Source organism: Rattus rattus, chromosome 6 (genome assembly GCF_011064425.1).
Source record: "Rattus rattus isolate New Zealand chromosome 6, Rrattus_CSIRO_v1, whole genome shotgun sequence".
NCBI lineage: Eukaryota > Metazoa > Chordata > Mammalia > Rodentia > Muridae > Rattus > Rattus rattus.
Window position 1 is genome coordinate 74278936 of NC_046159.1, and position 21573 is coordinate 74300508.

General features: G+C 40.3%; 1 protein-coding gene across 2 annotated transcripts; it reads left to right on the forward strand.

Annotated features, from left to right (window-relative positions):
* Positions 1-7441: 7441 nt before the first annotated feature.
* On the forward strand, positions 7442-20546 carry Krcc1 (lysine rich coiled-coil 1). 2 transcript variants are annotated; one of them, XM_032906341.1, is made up of 3 exons: positions 7442-7641; positions 17421-17587; positions 19197-20546. In XM_032906341.1, exon 3 carries the CDS (start codon positions 19219-19221, stop codon positions 19987-19989), a length of 771 nt encoding a protein of 256 aa, XP_032762232.1. In that variant the 5' UTR covers positions 7442-7641; positions 17421-17587; positions 19197-19218; the 3' UTR covers positions 19990-20546. The 2 variants fall into 2 exon arrangements, with proteins under 2 accessions (XP_032762232.1, XP_032762233.1); XM_032906342.1 differs by lacking the exon at positions 17421-17587 and having other exon boundaries at positions 7476-7641.
* The last annotated feature ends 1027 nt before the right edge of the window (positions 20547-21573 follow it).

Here is a 21573-nt window from a genome sequence, read left to right on the forward strand (position 1 = left end):
GAGAAATCTGGAAGAGTGGAGTCCAGGCTGATCGTGGCCTGAAGACTAAGCTGAACCATGAAAAAAGAGAGGGGGAAGGATAGCAAGAAAGGGGTTCCTGGCTGAGAGGTGGCTTGAGCCAGTAGGCCATGAGATCTGTGTACCCAAAATGCCTGGGTTATATAGGGGTCAGGCTAGGGGAAGGGATGTGGAAGCCCAGCCCTGGGAGGGAAAGACTTTAGATAGGGGAAGGATAGAAGTGCTGGAAAGACCTAGAAGTACTAAGTGAGACTTGTTCTGGGTTTAAGACATAACAATAATCAATGCTGCATTCAGAGGAGTCATGATATCTAAAAATTCCTTAGATCTGTACCCTCACAAATGAGTGAGTCCATTATCAAGAGAATGGATTCCTGCTAAAAAGGATGAGTTTGGCCTCTCCCCCACCACATACTCTGTCCACTGGGAACCTTCTGCCATTCTATGATTCAGCAAGAAGGTCTTCATCAGTCTCCAGAATCTTGAGTCAATACATTTTTGTTCATTATAAATTACCCAGTCACCCCCGGCAATGGGCAAAGAGACACCTTGTTGGGTGTTGTTCTTACAGCAGTCAGCAGATGACAGTGCTTTGTTGATCAAGCATCCTAGCTTGATGCCTGGTGTGGTGGTTTGTATATGCTTGGCCCAGAGAGTGGCACTCTTAGGAGGTGTGGCCTTGTTGGAATAGGTTTAACCTTGTTGGAGGAAGTGTACCACTGTGAGTCTGCTACTACCATCTAAAGATCTAAAGATGAAACCTATGCAACAAGGGTGGTAACCTCTGCCTCGCTGGTGTGGTGGGTGAGAAATGAGGTGATATGTGCACAAGTCTTGGCATTTCATAAAACAGTCATTCGGTGATTTGCTTTATTTTATTTACTGTTATACTCTGTCTACATCATCAGGATGTACCAGAAGTTCTGTGTCTTCAGCCAAACTGCATGTCTTAAAACTCCATTAAGCCTTGAAAACCCTTCCAACCCCCTTGTCAGACAGATGTCTTAATTCTTAGAATACCAGAGCTAGAGAATCTCAGCTACTTCAGATGTATCCTAATGAGCAAAACTCAAAGCTCCACACCCTCCCAGCTGTCTTAATTACTATTCTATTGCTGTGAAGAAACACCATGACCAAGGTAAAGTTAAAGAGAAAGAATTTAACTTGAGGGCTTGCTTACAGTTTCAGGTGTAGTTTGTGATCATCATGGTGAGAAGCATTGTAGCAGGCAAGCATGGTGCTGGAATAGTAGTTGAGAACTTACATCTTATCTGCAAGATAAAGGCACGAGGAGAGAGACTAGGCTTGGTGGTGGTTGTTGAAACCTCAAACGCTCATCCCCAGTGACACACCTCCTCCAGCAAGACAACATCAAATAGTCTACCAACTGGGAACCAAGCATTCAAATATGAGCCTATGGGGGCTATTCACATTCAAATCATCACACCAGCTATTGTAGAGGCTAGGGCAGATAGATTGTGAGTTTGATGTCATGGGCTCAATAACAGGACCCTATCTTGAAGAAGAAGGAGAGGAAGAGGAAGGGGGAGGGGAGGGGGGGGGAGGGGGGGGGGAGGGGGGGAAGGGGAATGGGAAGAAGAAGAAGAAGAAGAAGAAGAAGAAGAAGAAGAAGAAGAAGAAGACCCAGAAGAAGGGAAGAAGAATAAGAATCGAAAAGAAGAATAAGAGAAGACTGAAAGTTAATAAAAGATGGAAAAAGTAAATAAATAAATAAATATTGTTGATGTCGAGTGTGATGGTTTGAATATGCTTGACCCAAGTAGTGGAAGTATTAGGTGGTATGGCCTTGTTGGAAGAATTGTGCCGTTTTGGGTGTGGTCTTTGAGACCCTTCTTCTAGTCATGTGGGAGTCAGTCTTCTCCTGTTTGCCTTCGGAACAAGATGTAGAACTCTCATCCAGTATCATGCCTGCCTGAATACTGCCATGTGTCTGGCTATGATGATAATGGACTAAACCTCAGGACCTGTAAACCAGCCCCAGTTAAAGGTTGTTCTTTATAAGAGTTGCTGAGGTCATGGTATCTCTTTGCAGCAAAGGAAATCCAAACTAAGACACCAAGAGAGAAAAAAAAAAAATATATATATATATATATATATATATATATGTGTGTGTGTGTGTGTGTGTGTGTGTGTGTGTATGTGTGTGTGTGTGTGTGTGTGTGTGTGTGTGTGTGCTTCAACCCAGTTTGACTTTTCAACCCAGTAAGTGCTCTGTATCAACATAGCTCCGTAACTCACAGTTCTAAGGACAGTGCTCAGTCTAGCAAGGACTCACACCTACTCTAGATGCTGTACTGGCACATGTTCAGCCCAAGCCATGAGGCTGAGAGGAAAGACAAAGACATCGGACTCTGAGATTTAGCTTTGTCTGTGGGTATTCATCTCATCACAGTAGAGTTATGTAGTAGGAAGACAGGCAGAAGACAGGTAGCCCTTAGAAGAAGTCCAAGTTCAAATCTAGAAATGTAATTGCCATCTTACAAATGTTACATAGAGAGTCCACCAAAATTCACATAGAAATAGACTTCCTATCATGAGGTATATAGATATATCCTATCATGAGGATAGAAGCATAATCTAGTTGTAGTATTTAAAGGTTCTGCAGAAAGTAATTAAGTAAGTCAGATCCTTAGTCTGACAGTCCTGTGGCATCATAAGAGAAAAAGAGATGTGAGTGGGAAGGCTTTGCCCCTCAGAGCAATGTCCTGCTCTGCCCTGGGTCTCTGCAGAAGGTCCCACCAACAAGAGGACTTCTCCACAGACCATGGACTTCCCAGCCTCCAGAATCATGAGTCAAAAGGCATATTCCTTATAAATTAATCTGTGATATTTAGTTGGGGCATCAGAAAATGGATTGAGACACATGCCAGGAGGAACTTTGCAAAGTTGACTAAATTAAGGATCTGTCAGTGAGGGGATTATCCTGTAGTAGCCTGTATAATCCTGATGAAACCAATGTAACCACAGCAATCTTCATACAGGGAAGGCAAAGCAGGAACAGAAAAGATGGCCGTGGAGGCAAAAGGACCCGAGTCAGGGACACACTGCAGAGTCTTTCCTTGCTGGTTTGTGAGACAAAGGGATGGGGTCATGAACCAAAAGATCCAGGAGCCATGTGGAAATTAGAATAAGCAAAGAAAGAGACTCCCACTCCAGGGCCTCCAGAAGGAGCCCAGTCTTACTGACAAGGTGAACCCCAGGTCTGCTTTTGATCACCAGAGCTGTAAGATGCTTATAAATGTACATTCTTAAGTCACTGAATTTGTAATAATTTGCTACCTCACTAATCTAACATAAACTATTATGTTTGCCTCTTACTACAGTAAATATAACTAACCATTTCCCATAGAATATTCCAGTCCAGCCAGGACTACTCAGTGAGATCCTGTCTCAAAACAAAACAAAACCAAACAAGCAAACAAATCTGAAATGAAATTTAGGAAGAATGCCATTTACTAGCTCACAGCTAAAATCAAACTATTAACTCATTTCAGTATAGAAGACAATGGAAGTTAATTTACAATAAATTAATATGTGTGTTACAGATGAAGTACATAAACAGGCTTGTTTTCATATGTTTGGGTAGAATCTACGGTAGGAGGCAGAAAGTGGTCAGGTCAACCTATTCGCTATGATAGTGAAAGCTAAAATTGAGGTTGACAAATCTGGGTAGGCAGATTTCTAATGGGGAACCGAAGCCTCTAGCATGAGTTTATAATGCAGTAAGCATCTCTTCTTATCGGAGTGCTGAACAAAAGGGATATGATTGTTTAATCAACAAGAAGACACATTCATTAAAAAGGTTCCAGTATATATTAAAATGATTTAAACTCTTCTCTATGATAATATACAGAGTTCTAGGGGCTGGAGAAAAGGCTCAGAGGTTACAAGTACCGTAATGCTCTTGAGAGGATCTCAGTTAGGTTCCCAGTACCTATGCTACAAGGTCACAACCAACTCTAACTCTATTTCCTGATGAACCCTTTACCTCTGGCTTCTGACAGCTCCTGGACCCATGTGCACATGTCTACACAGAGACATATTTACAAATGTAATATTAAATTGCTAAAAATAAATATTAAGGAGCAGAGTTCTAGACTGAGGTGGCATTAACTAATTTTGTCACCTACCTACCTCAATGTCCCTCTGGGTATTGGAGATGAGCAGAGATTCTTCATTGTCTAAGGTTGTCCTTTGCTCCCTGGGATATACAGCATCAGTGAGACCATGAGTATTGGCATTAGCTGTTGGGCTGAAGACTGGAAGGGGCCAGCTCGGACTATATTCCCAAAGGTAGTAAAAAATAGGGCTGTTTTGGAGAGATTGGTAGATCATTAAACCTAGGCGTGACTTCAGATTCCTGCTGCTGCTGCTGCTGCTGCTGCTGCTGCTGCTGCTGCTGCTGCTGCTGCTGCTGCTGCTGCTGCTGCTCTGGCTGTCCTGTAATGTTGTCTCGGGATATAGTTTAAGCTGGCTTTAAAAATGCCATTGTCCTACATTAACCTCCCAAGCTGCTGGGATTTCCAGTATACTAACATTCCTGTGTAAACAGCATCCTAGAGTAAGAAGGAATTCATCTTGCTTACCTGAATTTTGGGTAGAATGTGTTTCCAGATGCCTGTTGTAGATTAGACCTTTAGCTGTACACCCCACCCCACACTCCACTGCCATGTATACACATTGTTGTCCCAAACTTTTAAACTGATCGCCTCAGAGGCCTTGGGAGAGTTTTTTTTTTTTTTAATTTTATGTGTATAGATGTTTTGCCTGCATGTATGTATGTACACTATGTGTGTACACATGGAAATCAGAAGACGGTGTCAAATCCCCTAGAACTGGAGTTAAAGATGTTGGGAGCTACAATGTGGATGCTGGGAATAGAACCTGGGTCCTCTGCTAGAACAACAAATGCTCTTAACCACTGAGCTGTTTCTCCAGCCCTATGTATGTCACAGTTTAGGGAATAAGTATGGATATGTGTGAAGGTCCAGAAGTCAGGGGGAAATTTTACCAATATGGTTTTCGATAAGTTTTTGGTGTGCCTGTCCGAATAAAGGGATGCTACCAAACCCTGCAAAACCTCCAAAGTCCCCTCTGTCAAAGACCCACTGGCTGAGCTACACACTCGAAAAGATCACCATCTAGTGGCAAATCAAGAGAGTGCAAGTGCTCACCTCCTTTCTACATGTTAGTAAAAGAAACAACTCTTCAACTTCCTTTCTACCTGGTGCCAAAGTTCATTTAGGGCAGGAGTCTTCCAGGCTCTTTTACAGCCATGAAGTAAAAATAGTTTTTACTGTCCTTAATGGTTTGGGGTGTGGGGATCAAATGAATTTTGTGGCAAAATACCTAGACAAAATTCCTCTTCTGGTTACTGTAGATATAAGTATCAGAAAGCAAGCATACTCACTTGCTCACATCTTTTCTATAGATGTATTCGTGCACAGTGGCTGACTATGTCCCCTGGAAAACATATAACCGGTAGGGCCAAAAGTGCTTACTGCTGACCTTTTATAGCAAATGTCTGCCAGCCCCTGCTGTGTCTAATAATAGAACGCTCAGAGTGCTTGGCAATTCTAAACAGGCCAGGAGGAGCTCATACACTCATAGGCTCATCCATTCATTCCATAAGCAATGTGAGAGACCAACGAGAAAGTTTAGAGACAGAATTAAGGGGGTACTAACTAAACAGGAGGGATGTCATTGAAAACAAAGGTGAAGGGCTATGGAGATGGCTCAGAGCTTAAGAGTTCTTCTGTGCTGCTTTTGCAAAGGACCTGAGTTAGGTTCCCAACACCCACATCAGACCACTTATAAACCAGATGTGTCTCCAGGGGATCTGATGCATCTGACCTCCTTGAACACACACACGTGGGCACATACCCTCTCCACACACAAACACACTACACACGTGATTAAGAGCAAATCTTTAGGAACACCACATTTCTATTTATTTGCAAGTTTTTATGTAATACAGAATATTTTAAAAATAAAATTACTTTCAAGGGTGGAGGGAGGAAAGTCAGTCATATAAATGGTCCATTATATGCTGTCTCATTGCAGCACAGACTAAGATCTCATGTTCTCTCTTGTCCCTGTGTTGGATTCAGCAATGGACTGCTTGCCTCTGTGTGAAGCCTAGTGAGCCTTTTACGGAAGTTTATTAGGCAGTACGGAGGTGGCAGTTTTGGGAAAAAGAAGCAATGCAGCATGTTGAGTTACAATAGTGTAGTATTAACCAGAATCAGGGCCTTTGACATGGCCCAGTGGGTAAAGGTGTTTATAATTCCAGCACTTGGGAGTCTGAGGTAGAAGGATCCTGTTTTCCAGGCAAGCTTGTGAGAAAGGCACAATCTTCAGCTTTTAAAACCAAAGACCCTAGTAGAGCTTTCTGGAACTCTAGCAATTTCAACACTTGAGAGGTTTGTTAATGTCAGAAGGGAATGGGGAGACAGACATCTCCTGAAACAGAACTGATCTTTAATCAGAAGTGAAGGGCTGCAGTCTCTCAGGGAAGTGAGACTATGCCCAAGTGGCACATGGGGGAGGGGGGTTGGGATTTGTAGGACTTAAGTGGGGGCGGAGGAGCTTTGGGTTGGAAGATTCCATTTGCAGGTCAATTCCCCTGCCACCAGGAAGTGGTAGATACTAGCCGGTTTGGTCTGTGGCTCTCCTTTTTAGAAGTGTCAGGAGTCTGCAGTCAACAGTTAACTCTGAGCTTCTCAGTCCACCTACAGCTTTTAGGTGATTAACCCTTCAATCACCGGTGTGGGACCAGCCTGAGCTAAAGTGAGACCCTATTACAGATGGGTCGTTGTGTAAAGGAGATTAACGCCAAGCCCCAGAACCTGAGCTCGATCTCCGGGGTGCATAAGGTAAAAGGGGCCCTACCCTCACTCCGCTCCACACAAAATAATGACAATGTAAAGAAAACTAAATATACTTTCGTAGCGCCTGTGTGATGTATCTATGTGATAGAAGCATGTATGACGGTCATACCGTGTGTGTACCTTGAGAAATACTATGCTCGTACATGTATAACCTGAGAGGGAATGTATGGACTATAAGCAGGGATTGTGCTTAATATTTGGTATTAATATAAGAGCACAAGAAAAAGAAAAGGCAGGTGTGCGTTTCTTAGACACTTTTGCCGGTGGATCTATACATTTCCAGACTCACTTTGGCTTCCTTGCTGAGCCTTGTCACTAGGTTTTTTTTTCCTCCAGTGGCAAGAAGGACGGACACCTTCTTACAGACCTTGCCGGTTAGTCGAATGACGGGAAGGGGCGGAGCAAAAATGGAGGGCGGGGCTAGAAATTTTCCTGCGCTCCAGGCCGCTCCGCTGCGCATGCGCGTCTGCGTGCCCCACCGCCATGGCGCTGGCGCCGTCCAGTCAGCCGCGGGTGGTGGCGGCGACTTCCCCTCAGGAAGTCAGGTCTCCGCCTCCTCCCCCCACCCCGCCTGCTCTGCGGCGGAGGCGGCGGCGGCGGCAGTGGTGTTCCTGCCTCTCCGCCACCTCCACCGCAGCCTCTGACCCCCGGCCGGCGTTGTTGGCGGGGAGGGGGACAGTAGTTGTAGACGCCCGCCCCTGCCTCAGAGAAGGTGAGTTCCCGCCCGGCGGCGGGGGCGGCCCGAGCTTCAGCCCTCAACTCCCGCGGCCTAGTGAAGGCCGAGCGCCCCGCCCCGCCTGCGAAATGGCCGACGAGCCGGGCGCGGCCGGCGGCCCTCGGATAGCCTCTCTCCTCAGTACCCCTCAGCACCCGCTGCGCCATGGCCAAGGGACGCCACGGCCTGGCGAGGAAGCCGGGGTCCGAGGGGGCCAGGAGAAGAGGCGGCCAAGCAGAGGGCGAGGGAATTGGGGGGGTCAATGAGGAAGCCCCTTCTTCAAGCGACCCCCGGAGAGAGCGGCCTCGGTTTGGTGACGGAGCGTGGAGAGTAGACTTCACAGCAGGCTACTTAGGGACAGAAATTAGGGGAATTAGGAGGGTCTGGAAAGTAGCGTGGGAGCTTCCAAGTTAAAAGTTTCCTCAAGGAGAGGTGAGGTGGAGGGGATCAACCCGAAGCTTTTCTAGGCTTCTGGAGAGCCAGGAAGACGAGTTAGAAAAAAATGTACAAACGTATCTTGATGTAGTGATCCAAGTTTTAGGATTTATTGACCAATGTGAGAGTGGCGAGAAACAAGATTTTATTCCATACCTACTGACTAGGAGCACAGCTGAGCTGTATTCTAAATTGCTCGGCGTGACTCAGCCTTTTTTTTTTTTTTTTTTTTTTTTTTTAAGAATGTGTAAGGAGAGGAGGCCTGAAGTAGAGGTGAAAAAATTCCCAAGGCTTAGTCATTGCTTCTGCCGGCTGGGAACTGGAAGTTAGGTGTCTATCTCCTCCCACAGAGACCCGAAAGCGCCTCCTTCATCCTAATTACATTTATAGTCTATGAAAGACTGCTGAGTTGTGGGAAATAAGCCTAAAATGACGGGATGGATAGAGCCTTTGTTGGATGTGCTGCTGACGCCTTAAATCCCCAGCACTGGAAAGGCAAAGGCCATCCTTGTCTACATGAGAATTCCTAGCCAGCAGGAACTATAGAGTGAGACACTACCTCAGGAAAAATAAAAAACGGCGGGGGGAGGGGGCAGAATTGTTAGCTTTTTTAAGAGGAATCTCTACTATGTAGATCTGTTTAGACCCTGAGCATCACAGGAGGCCTGTCATCTGTTGAGGGCTAAAATAAACAGTAAACCTGACAGCCAGAGCTTTTCCTTAAAGGTGGGTTGGGGTGTCCCAGGGACTTGGCCTTAAGTTACTAGAAGCCATGTTAAATTGTGGTTTACGTTGCTTTTTATGGATGGAGGTTTGGAGAGTTTTGACATTCTCACCAACACATTTACCAAAACACAAAAAGCTGTTACTATCCTTCCCTGTAGAAATGTGTGTGTGTTCTTATGGGTGCTACACACCTGAGACAGCCTGCACCTGTGAGATAAGTCTTTAACGCAGTTTTGGAAATAATTTTTGCCTTTTGATTCCCCACTGCAGAAGATTCCAGTAAAACACCAAGAAACAGAAAAACTATTTTTAGAACTTTTGCCTTTTATTGCTCCTTGTCTCCAGTGTGAAAGATAATGGAAGCCACAATATTACAGGATAATTTAGATTCCACTTTCTAGAACACCTGTAAATATAACACGAAAAGTAACTTTTTTCATGATATCTGTAGTTTATGTCCTTACCCAGTTCACTTTGGAGAAGTGGCACAGGAGTAAAATGGTATCCTCAAAACATTTTTATGAACACTTCCATTTAGTAAGAATGTTAATAGAAATTCATTACAATCCAATAAGTATCTTCAATCAGCCTAGGCTATCCTGAGAAAAAATTTATCTGAATTTATATGTGTGTGGATAGCTTTTAGGCATCAACATGCAATTCTTTTTAGTTCTGTGGTCAGATAACAAGACAATTTAGAATCAGCTCTTCATGGAAAAACAAAACCAACCTTTCTGCCAGTTTACACATCTACTCTTTTTCAATGATTCTAATGTGTGCAAAAGACTAAGTGATGATCCATGTTCTAAGAACTGCTGTACCACTTATAGGTGGTAAAAATGAGACCAATGAGATGGGAGTCTTGATGACCTTGGGAAAGTCCTATACTTGGTCTTTGGTTGTATCATCTGCTGAGTGCAAGGATGGGTCTGTGGAGGGCTCCCCATCTTCCGTTCATTTGGAGTGCCTGGAGACATTTTTGCTTGTAGCCCCTGAATAGGAACATGGTAAGCAAATTCTGTAGGTAATCCATTTGGTATAAGACAGAGATGGTACAACACTCCAAAGTGCACAAGATACACAACATACAATTATCCTACGAAGAACATCAGTATTGTCAAGTTTGAGGAACCTTACAATAACCAACTCATGAAGGCTGTGTAAATTAGGTTTAAAGTTTTGGACTGATTTCTGAGTAGTCTGGTATTCCTTCCATGGTGTGGGCTGTATATTGGGACAGTAATCATAGAACATGGAAGTTGGGACTTTTAATGGTCATTTGAACATTTGGCAACATTCAAAAAAAATCTCTTGAGTTCAGATTAAAACCACTAAGATTTGAAAAAAAAAACATACAGCAGTTTAAAAGGTACTAGTCACTGTTATGGGACCTTTGGAATGTCTTCCTAACTCCTCCTACCTTGCAAATGTTTGGATTATAGGAATGTACCACCCTACCTGGTTTAGGACTCTCATGTTTTATTTTCAATAGTTATAAAATGTTGGGTGGAGCCAGGTGTGGTGACTCATACCTTTAATCCCAGTACTTGAGAGGCAGAGACAAACAGATCTCTTGAGTTTTAGGCCAGCTTGGTCTACATAAACTGCACCCCCATTCCTCCAAAAAGTTATGAGCATGTCACACATGCCTATAATTCCAGTGTTTAAAGGCTGAGGCAGGAGGCTCAGGAATTCAAAGCTGGCCTGGGCTGCACTGTGAGACCCTGTCTTAGGGGAAAAAAAGTATCTCAATCATTACAAAAGACTTACAATTTTCAGTTACGCTTATAGACAAAACAAAAAAAGGCAGTGCTTGGAATTTTGTGTGAATGTCTGAGTGTGTGTGTATTTTAGTCTGTGTTAGGAAACCCCTCCAAAAGGTAGAAAAGAATTACAGTTCCAGTTCCATTCTCACCTTCAAAATAGGACAAAGTAAAACTTTTTTTTGCAGCAGGAAGCTGATGAATAGGATCACATGAGTCAAGGAATTTGAGACTAACCTGAATACATCCTGTCCCAAGAAGAGTCAATATCATTGTGTTCAGTTTGTGTGGACTAATACGAAATCCAGGGAAGTTGTGAAAACTACATTATTTAACCTTTTACCTTACTGTAGCTAAACTACGTATTTTTAAACAATTCAAAATAATTTCAAAGCATTGTGTTCACATTCTTTCTAAACTTTCTGATTTAACAGTTAACTTGACCACACATTTTTAAGCTACATACTGGTGCTGAAATCTGGCTTAGTTTGAAGATAACCATCATAAATACAGATTTTTTCATTTTTGCAAAAGTTAAAACTGTAATGTAGATACATGTAGCAAACCCCAAATCAGTGTGTGTCTTTTTCAGTTATTTTCAATAAAATTTAGCCAACATGTAGCTAAATGTAATTCCCATGAATTATCAGTATAATATAGTATTAAAAGACTTAAGTAATTATTTCAAAGATAAGTTCATTTAGAAACCCAAATGAAATGAAGTGTCTGGTAAATGAAAGATGTTTCAGACCTTTTATTCACTGGGTCACACTGTAGGTTATGAATATATCTATGTACCCTAAGGAATTATATAAGTTTTATGGCATTCTTCATGGTGCTGTGCCTCCTAGATATGGGCATTATTTACTGCCAGTAATCCTTGGCCAGGGATAGCTTAAGGTAAAAATTAGTTTCTTCCAAGCAAATACATCCAGGTCTTTACTCAGGTCTAGGTGCCACCTTCCTTCTATCACCCCCATCCCTGAGAAAGGAAGTAAATGGATCATGAACCAGCCACAGTAATTCCTCTCTTAAATCATTTTATCTTTTATATATTGGCTTATTGATGCTACATTTTTAAAAATATACCATGGATGTTTGTTCATAATTTCACATTTCCAAGTTACTTAAGTAGGTACAAAGAAGGTAAGCATTTTAACATATACGTATAATCCTAGCACTCAGGAGGCAAAGGCTGGATGTTTACAGTTTGAAGCTATTCTGTTCTACATAGTACCAGGTTAGCAAGGGCTAAATGGTTATGTCTCAACAGAAATAACCTAAGAAATAAAGGTGGTGACACACACCTTTAATCCCTCGAAAGGCAGAGGCCAGCCTGGTCCACAGAGCTAGTTCCAGGACAGCCAGGGATACACAGAGTAACCCTGCCTTGAAAATAAATACCTGCAGAGTTACACAGAGAAACCTTGTCTTGAAAAACAAATACATAAATACCTGAATATAATGTACAATATTGTTGTAGATTGGCATTTGTCTTCAGTTCACTTTATTTGATATAATGGAACACCACACTTTTATTTTAAAAGATTTCATAAATTCTAGAGGCTGGTTTTTCTTTTAAGATGCCACCATCAGATGAAGGTCACCTTCATGGAGGAAGGCAAGGGTATATGTGTGGAGAGATATCAAACTTGAAGCCATAAGTTCTCTTTTAATTGACATTAATCAAATCTTAAGGTAGCAACTTCATGGCCTAAATAGTTCCCATTAGGTTTCACTAAGGCTTGTACTGAGATAAAGTTTCCAGCATTCCAATACCATCTTTGGGGGATATTTTCAGAACCATAGCATTCTTGCTCATAAACTGATATGCATCTGTAAAATAAATTTCAGCAGTTGGATACCTTAGATTTAATTGTAGACCATGTAGATATAATGATTTGGGCAAGATTAATTATGAAGGGAGAAAAGTTAGTCCAAGTCCTAAAGTTAATATACAACATGACTAGCCTAATGTTTGTATGATCTTACATATTTAGTGAAATGTGTATGGTCACATTTTTGCCAACTGGGAGAAGGTTGCCTGCCTGCTACAGGTAAAGTTGGTTTATGGTTCCTCCCTATGATTCTCACAGAACATTGATAGTGTTTTAATTACCTGTGGGGGATTAGTTCCTGACCCCCTGCCTCTTGTAACGAAACCTATAAAAATCTGAATCAGGATAGCTGTGTATAGCCTTGACTTGATAAGTACAGTATAAATGCTATATAAATAGTAATTATACAGTATTGTTTAGGGAATGATGACAAGGAAAATAAGTCTTCTATAAACATGATTTTTTTATCAATAGTTGATTGAGTCCAAAAAAGTGGAACACAAACATATGGAGGGTTTACCTAGGTTTAAATCCATGACTCAAAATTGACTGTAGTTTTTGAGATTGTTCACTACCAAAAATGCCTAGGTTCAGTGTCTTAGTCCATATTTCAGTATTGTAACCCAGATCACTTCCATCATCAGTCCCCAGGTACCTTCTCATTTACAGTGATATTGTCTGGACCACAGAAAAATGTTAAGTTCAGGTGTGATGTCACATATCTATAAGTCCAGGTACTTATGAAACTGAGGCAAGGAATATTAGAAATTTGAGGCTATACGGCTTGAGAAATGGCCACCTCTAAGTCTGAGGGCCTGAATTCAATCTCTGGGACCCAATAGTGGAAGGAGAAAGAACTGACTCTAGTTAGTTATCCCCTGACTTCCACATGCCTCCTCTGGCAATACATACACAGTAAACAAATGAAATGTTTTTAAGTTTGAAAGATTACCATTTTTAAATATTAAGCATACTAGGTATTTTCATGTTATAATGGGGTTTCTAATGAGCACAAAGCTGTAACCATAGCCTTGTAAGCAGTTGGAAAATTAAAATTTGAGATGGTGTTTGAAATGGTATTGCTAAATGAAGATGGAAAATACAACCTTCAGTATTTTGCCTTTATTTTCTCTGTAGATATCAGGAATGAATGCAGGCAGGTTTTTATAAAAGGCATCTATGAAAGAGTGTTGCTGTTTAAATAAAAGATTTTTTTATTATTATGAGAGGGTTGAAAATAAGAGACTCATCTTTTTAAAGATTTGAAATGCAATAGATAAATTTTATCCATGCCATTTTATTTTAAGAACTCTGTGGTAGATAGTATTGCCCTTTTGATGGGTGAAGATAAGAGCTCAGAAAAGAAATAATGAGCTGACTATTTGTGTAAATAGAGTTTAAACTCGTCTTTCTAACTCTGAAGTTCATTTCTGCCCCCCACCTCTTACACTGAATTCAGACAGTAACTTAAGTCCCTAGTAATTTAGCCACCACGTTCATTCAATAACTAGAAAATAAATTCAAGAAACTAAAAATCTGTATCAAAAGTTGGCTTTTTGGGGGGTTGGTTTAGCATCAGTGGCTTCCACTGCAGTAAAGGTGATACACAGTAGTCTTACCTTTGACAGCCCTTCAAAGAGACTTCAATTCACTGTGAACTGTTTAGTGGTATTGCCTCTATATCATAGATGAAGATACTGACCCAGATGAGTTGTGACTCTCAGCTAGACACAGGTGCTTGCCCATATGCTGGTGTCTTGGAGAGAGGGGGTAGGTAGCCATTAATCACTACCATCTATACGTAATCATCTTTTTCTGCTCTGGTCTCATTGTTCAGAGACCTGGAGAAACAATCTTTTTAGCTCTGCCATCTTGGATACAAAAGTACTAAGTACGTTTGTTTTATTGAAACATAAAAGTCAGTTGTACTATTTAGAGCTCATCTAAGTAATTCCCACATACGTGTGTGTGTGTGTGTGTGTGTGTGTGTACATACCTGCCACATCACTGAGTGCAGGTTGGGACAATTTGAAGTCAGTTCTCACCTTTCATGTTGGTCCCAAGGATCAGACAAAGGTCACTGGGCTTGGCCATAGGTGCCCACTAAACCATCTTATCTAGTTTTATCCATTGGTAGTGTTGTTTGAAACTACATCTTAGTTTATATGCGATTGAGATTCAAGTACTCATAGTTATTTCCTGGCTTCAGATTGAGAGGACTGACACTAATCATTGGGCAAGTCACTTTGAATTACTCTGTTTCTTAAACCCACAGAATGCCCTGTTTGCCATATTTGTGAGAATTAGGTGAAAGAAGGCATCTGTGTTTATTCTAATGCTGTAGAAAACTATCAGGTAATCAAAGTGTTAATTTGATATTTGAGTTGTGTTGAAATTAAGTTCCAAGAAAATAAAAAAAAATCATGACTATTCACAAAATGTTAATTTTTGTTTTCCCTGTATCAACATTTCAGTTATTACTTATGTGGACAATTTCAAACTCATAGAGATTATTTTCTGTTAGATCCTCTCTTACAAGGAGTTTGGAAGGTAGAAATTCAAAGCTGTTAGCACATGTTCATAATGTAAATAGAAAGGACCCAAGCATTTTTGTCTTTGCTCACTTCCTCATGTTCTGTGATGACTGAAATTCACTTATGTCAGCAAAGTGATGTTGTCTTGTAGCCCCACACATTTAAGCATTTAACTGGTTTTTTGTTTTGTTTTGTTTTGTTTTTATTTTACCAGAAGTTATTCATATGACAATATTTTACCTAATAATGGCCAGAAATGTATATTTTGAAAGATCTTGTGTGTTTGTGCCTTTATTATGTTCAATCTAAAATCTACTAATAAGAAAAAAGTAGTATTTGCCAAGAAACCAGGCTTACTTCACTTAATATGATGATCTCTAGTTGAATTCATTTTCTAACACAACATAATTCCATCCTCTTTTTTAAATGACTGAATAAAATTCTGTTGTATAGTATATACCACATTTTCTTTATCCGTCTATTGATAGATAACTTGATTCTGTAGCCTAGCTATAGTGAATAATGCTGTAATAAATGTGTATGTTCACTTGAGTGGTAGAGATTTATACCCACAACTAGTAAAGCTGGGTTATACAGTGGTTCTATTTTCAGTTTGTTTAAGGAGTCTCCATACACTTTTCCATAGTGTCTGCTCAAGTTTATATTCCTATTGGCAGTGTAGTAGTTCTGGGCACACCCAAAGTTCTTGATAGCATGTATTGTTGTTTTCTTAAATGTTAGACATTCTGACTGGGATGATATTCTCATTATAGTTAGAGGCTTTTTTATTAATATATTACAGACATTTGCTAGTGTACCTGCCTTTACATGCATTTTGGGGATTTAAACTCTGTAATTGTGTCTTTGTAATTGTGTGACGGATCCACTAAGCCAACATCATAATTGAGGGAGGGTACATGCCATGGTATGAACATGTGGAAGTTAGAATTCAACAGGAGTCAGTTCTCTCCTACCATGTGAGTTAATCAAACTCAGATCCTTATTATCCATCAGGGCATCTCACCATTGTGATAATGCATTTAAAATTTTATTATATTTGACCATTATTCTTCTCTTCCTTAGCTCTTTAGCTTCTCCCAGGTCTTCCTGGCTTTCTCAGTTTCATGTCTGAAGCTCCCCCCACACACACACACACACACACACACACACACACACACACGCACGCACACAGAGTTCATGTTTTGGCTGTGTGTGTGTGTGTGTGTGTGTGTGTGTGTGTGTGTGTGTGTGTGTGTGTATGTGTGTGTTGGCCAACTCCTCCTAGGAATGGGACCTGCCCTCGAGTATGGTTGATATGCTTAGTGACACTCAATTGGACTTAATTTTTTTGTTTGTTTTTTTTTCAGCAGGTATCAATTACACATAGCTCCATGGTTAGGAATAGGGCTTTGTGTCCACTTTACCTTTTTAGTGCTGAGACCCTGTCTGACTTGAACCTATGCAGATCTTATATCTGTGCTGCTACAATCTGAATTCATATGTGCATCAGTCCTGTGTCTAGCAAACACTGTTTCCTTGGAGTCATTCATCACTTCTAACTAATCTATCTTTTCTTCGACATTGATCGCTGAGTTTAATGAAGATACTCTGTTTAGGACTGAGTTTGCCAAAGTCTGTCACTCTCCACACATTGTCCAGTTGTAGGTGTCCGTTGATTCTCATCTACTATAAAAAGCAGCAGCTCTGAGGAGAGTAGAATGATGCACTGGTCTGAGAACCCAACCTACTGTGACCACTATGGCATGCAGAGTCCTTAATTAGAGAGTGTTTCTGTAGGTCTCACAAAGGTACAGAAATATACCAGAAGGAATGGCTGAAATGGGCAAGTGGCAGAATAGAACAAGGTAGACCCTAGGTTGGCATCAAGAGGTCCCTGGTGGATGGAAGTGGACTGGAAAGAGGGGCTCCTGCAAGACTAAGTAAGACTGAAAAACCAGAACGGAGAACAAGAAGGATAATCCATTCTTTAAAAACTTTCTTTGGGGGTGGGGTTAAAATAAAATACTCATTGGGCATGGTGGCATACACTTTAATCCCAGCATTTTGGGAGACAGAAGCAGATAGGTCTTGGTGAGTTTGAAGCCAGCCTGGTCTACGTAGTGAGTTCCAGGACAACCAGAGCTCTGTAGAGAGACCCTATCTCAAAAACCAAAACAGCAAAAAGCTAAGTTTTAGTGGCTGACAAGATGGTTCAGTGGGTAAAGATGCTTGCCTCTGGAGCCTAACAATTTGAGCTTGATCCCCAAAACCAACATGGTAGAAGGAGAAAATTGATGCCTGCAAGTTGTCCTCTGTCCTCTATACATGTATACACCTCTATACAAGCAATAAATGTTTTTTTAAAAGTTTTCAGATCAGACTGACAGCAAACAATAAAGATGATTTTTGTAGATTTGGTCTGTGCTGGTTGTGTAGGTATGAACTTTTAATATTTGTGACAAAATTGTGCTTGGTTTCAGGTGAATGAGAGTTGAGTATTAGACAAAAATAGATATACTCTCTACTCCATGGTATAGCTCCCTGATTGTTGTAGTCTTCACTTTGTGGAGCATTCATGCTGAAAAACTGAAGCAATTAATGGTTGAATATGATCAGATTTCACCATCAAGTTCTCAGCCTGATAACGGTAAGGTTTTACTCATGTGTGTCATCTGAGATATTTAGGGACTGGGTTGTTTTACTTAGCATATTGTGTCTCCAAGATTCATCCACTTTATCCAGTTGTCAATGGACAGATGCTAGGACTGGTTCTACTTTTTATAGATAGTGTTTGTTCCATTAGGTAGACCATCATTTGCTTTATCTATTTACCTATTGATTTATATTTGGTTTTTGAAGGGTTCATACTACTATGAATGCTGATGTTTAAATCTTGTAAAGACATATCCTTTGGGTAAATGCCTCTGAGTGGTAAGATTAAATCATTACATAGGTGTGTATGATTAAGAAGCTGCCAAACTGTTTTCTGAGTGATTGTCCCTTTTACCATTGATGCCAGAAAGGTCAGAGTTATAGGTAGTCCACCTCCTCACTAAGCACTGTCAGTCTTTTAGTCATTCCAGTGAATGTGTAGTGATCCCTCACTGTGGTTTCAATTCACACTTATTTTATATCTAATGATCTGCAACCTCTTTTCCTGTGTTTATTGACCATTTGTATGCATGTACTTTTGAAGTATCAAAATGGTATTTGCCTTTATTTCATCTTGTTTATTGTGGCTGTCCAATTAGAATTTTTTTATGTTTCTCAAATTATTACGAATCTAGTTTTTCTAATTCACCAAAGTAGGTTTCAATTAGACCATTTTCCCATTCTCATAATAATCGCTGCCTCTGGAATGCTTTGTTGGATTGTACTTCTTAAAGGGCAGGAATATTCAGTTTTACATGAGGTTTTGCTACTGTATCCTAATAAATAAATCTCTAAAAATATAGTTTGATATGGGGGAAAGAAAGATAATCAGGAATCACTGTTGCTCTTCTGAAACTTTTTTGTGTGCGTTATTATGTTCATCTCTGCCTCCTCCTCAGTTTCCACCTCACACTTCTCTTCTAGGAGAGAACAAACCCGAAGGCATTCTAGAATGCCTTTATAGCAGTCTAGTAATAGAGGGGAATCCAAGTGCTATATAGATGCTGCAGAACTCCATTCTGTTCCTTCACCTTTTCTCATACCCTATTCCTATGAGTAGTAGCTCATCTTGTAGCTGAGTTTATCATTTCCAGCATTCCAAAATTTACAAACATCATATTCTTTCATTAGTAAGCCTTAGAGTACTGTAGTCAGGTAAGTATGTACATTTATTTTATTTGAGTAAACAGGATTTTAAAGATTAAATTACTTAATTGTGGTTCTGTTACTTGTCTTAGAAAACAGTAATATAGGCAAAATCATCACAGATTTAAAATTATCTAACATTTAGATCACACCTCTGCCACAGTGTGATTCACACATCCCTGTTGCCATACATTTTTGATTTCTAGCCTTATGAAAACATCTCATGTGCCATTTCTTTTCTATACTTTTTTCTCCCAGGTTAGATTATTGAAGTTACTGTGAGTGGTTTATGAGATATTTGACCATCATGATATTTCTCTTTGATACAAGTTATCAAAATATTTAACAGTTAATGTAGGTTTTAATTTGGGTTTCCATTTGTTATTTCAATCTTTCTGAGAGTGAAGAATTTTTCAGAACAAAAGAATCTAGTATTTTTTTCTCCATTTTCTCTACAGATAATCCCTTTCTGTCAACCTAATGAAGCATTCAAACAAGCCATATGACTCTTTTCAAGATGAACTTGAAGATTATATTAAAGTACAGAAAGCCAGAGGCTTAGAGCCAAAGACTTGTTTCAGAAGGATGAGAGGGGAATATTTGGAAAGCTGTGGGTACAGAGAAGAGTTTGATTCCAGGCCCAGGTATAGAATGTTTGATCAAAGAATCCCATCTGGAACAAACCATTCATACCCAAGATCATGCAGTAGTTCACAGACAGAAGACCGAGTACCCCAGTGGTTACCAGCTCATGACAAGATAAGACTAAACTCTCTGAACTACTGTCAATTTACCAGGGATGGCTTCTCAGAAAAACCAGTCCCCTTGAACCTTAGTCAGCAAGAATACAATTGTGGCTCATATAGTGTAGAATCTGTAGTTCACAAGGATCTCTGCTCAGGACACAGTACCATCGACCCTCAAGTCAGTCATAGACAAATGTACCAGAAGAGGAAAAGGCATCTAGAGGAGGGCAGAGAAAGGCAGGAAGAACGGCCCAAACATGAGAGGAAAAGGAGTTCTGAGGAAATGGATTTAAACAAACATAAGAGCATCCAAAGAAAGAAAACAAAGGCAGAAACAGAAACTGTACAGGATGGTACAGAAAAGCTTAAGAATCGAAAAGAGAAAAAAAACCGAGATGTATCATCTAAGAAAGAGGACCGTAAGCGTAGGAAGGAAAAAAAGGAACAAGGTGAAGAAAGGACAGAGGAGGAGATGCTTTGGGACCAGTCTATCCTTGGATTTTGAAGCTCCTTAGATCTCCTGAGGCTCAACTGAAATAATAGTCAAAGAGCTTGTTTTTATGTGCATTCATATTCATGTCACTTGCATATGTGGACAGAAGTTTGACCTTCTAACAGAGTGAACATGAAGTATTTAGTGTGCTTGTTTTCCAACATGGAGATTTCTATTTTCTAAAAGATTTATTAATTTTTCTTACATATGGTAGAATTTCCCTTTAAGAGTGTGGCTCTGCTTTTATTGACCAAATTGCTGTGGTAGTGGAATTATTTTCCCTTGGGAGATCATTTATTTAAAATTGGAGGATTAACTGACTTTTGTGGAATCTATTTCTTGGTTGGGTTTCTTTTAGTTTTGAGTCACATATTTTGCTCACTCACTGGCTTTCTCTATGAGGCAATTTAGATTTCCTTTTTTAGATCTAACTTGCAATATATTTTTCTGGGTTGGCAAATGAAATAACATAATTTTATCTTACATATAGTTTTAAAAGTTTCAGAGACTTCACACAAAATCAGTTTATATTCTGAAAATGTTTATAATAAAGTATTTTAACTTCTGGATGTTGCTTTGTGTCAGTGCTCTGTTCTAGTGATTTTCTTTTGGAAAGGGAAAAGCAGTAACCACTCTTTTCACTGGCATGAAGGGAAAGATTTTGGAGGCAGAACACACTAAAAGGTGGTAAAAATTCTTTACCTACTGTGTCAGGCTCACATTTTATAATAAGAAGCTATGGCTCACAATAATTTTTCCAGATAATTGAAATGAAAAAAGAAATTACAAAAGAAAAAATGCTATTCTTTCTTGGAGATGCTGTGATTTCTTTAAAATGGCTCAAAGACAACAGTGTCATACAACTGAACATTAACTGCCACTAAATATATCATGCAACTTCTTTTACAATACTTTAATTAAAATCATAGCTATTGAGCAAGAGAAGACTATGAATGTGTGGTGTTGATCATATTGAGGCCACTGTGGTTAGCAAAGTTTTTTTTTTTTAATTTAGCACAGAAGCCTTTTTCCTAAAATGTCCCCTGTTCTCCAACTTCAAGTTGAATGGTAGAAGCTACATGCCTGGGACAGCCTCCACTACAAAGAAACTTCTGAATCAAAATAGCAGGTGGAAAAATCCTGGCCAAAAGTTAGGAAGATGTCTTAAGTATGTTCAAAACAAAATAAAAACCTAATCCGAAGAACAAGGTGGGGAATAGTAGTATCCTTATGCATCTGCAAGTGAGAAGAATCAGCAATGAAGAGGTCTGGGAAATCAGAAGAGGAGAAGCCTAAATACCACGGAGAAGTGCAAAGAAGTACAAAGCAATTGGCAATTTAGTTCCCTGCTCCTCAAGCCAGAGAGGAAGGGAGAACTGAAGACCACAAGTATATAAGGTAGGCCAGAGAATGCCAGCCATTCACAGTAACATCAGGACAGGATCCTCACTTCGAGAAAAACCCATTTCTTAGCAGCTATAAGTCCATCCATAGGATTAGTCTGAAACCGCCCCCCCAGACAACCCAGCTTTGGAGAAGAAATCCATGTCCCAGCAAAAGCTCAAGAGTGCTTTGCAGTCTTGAGAAGGACCCATC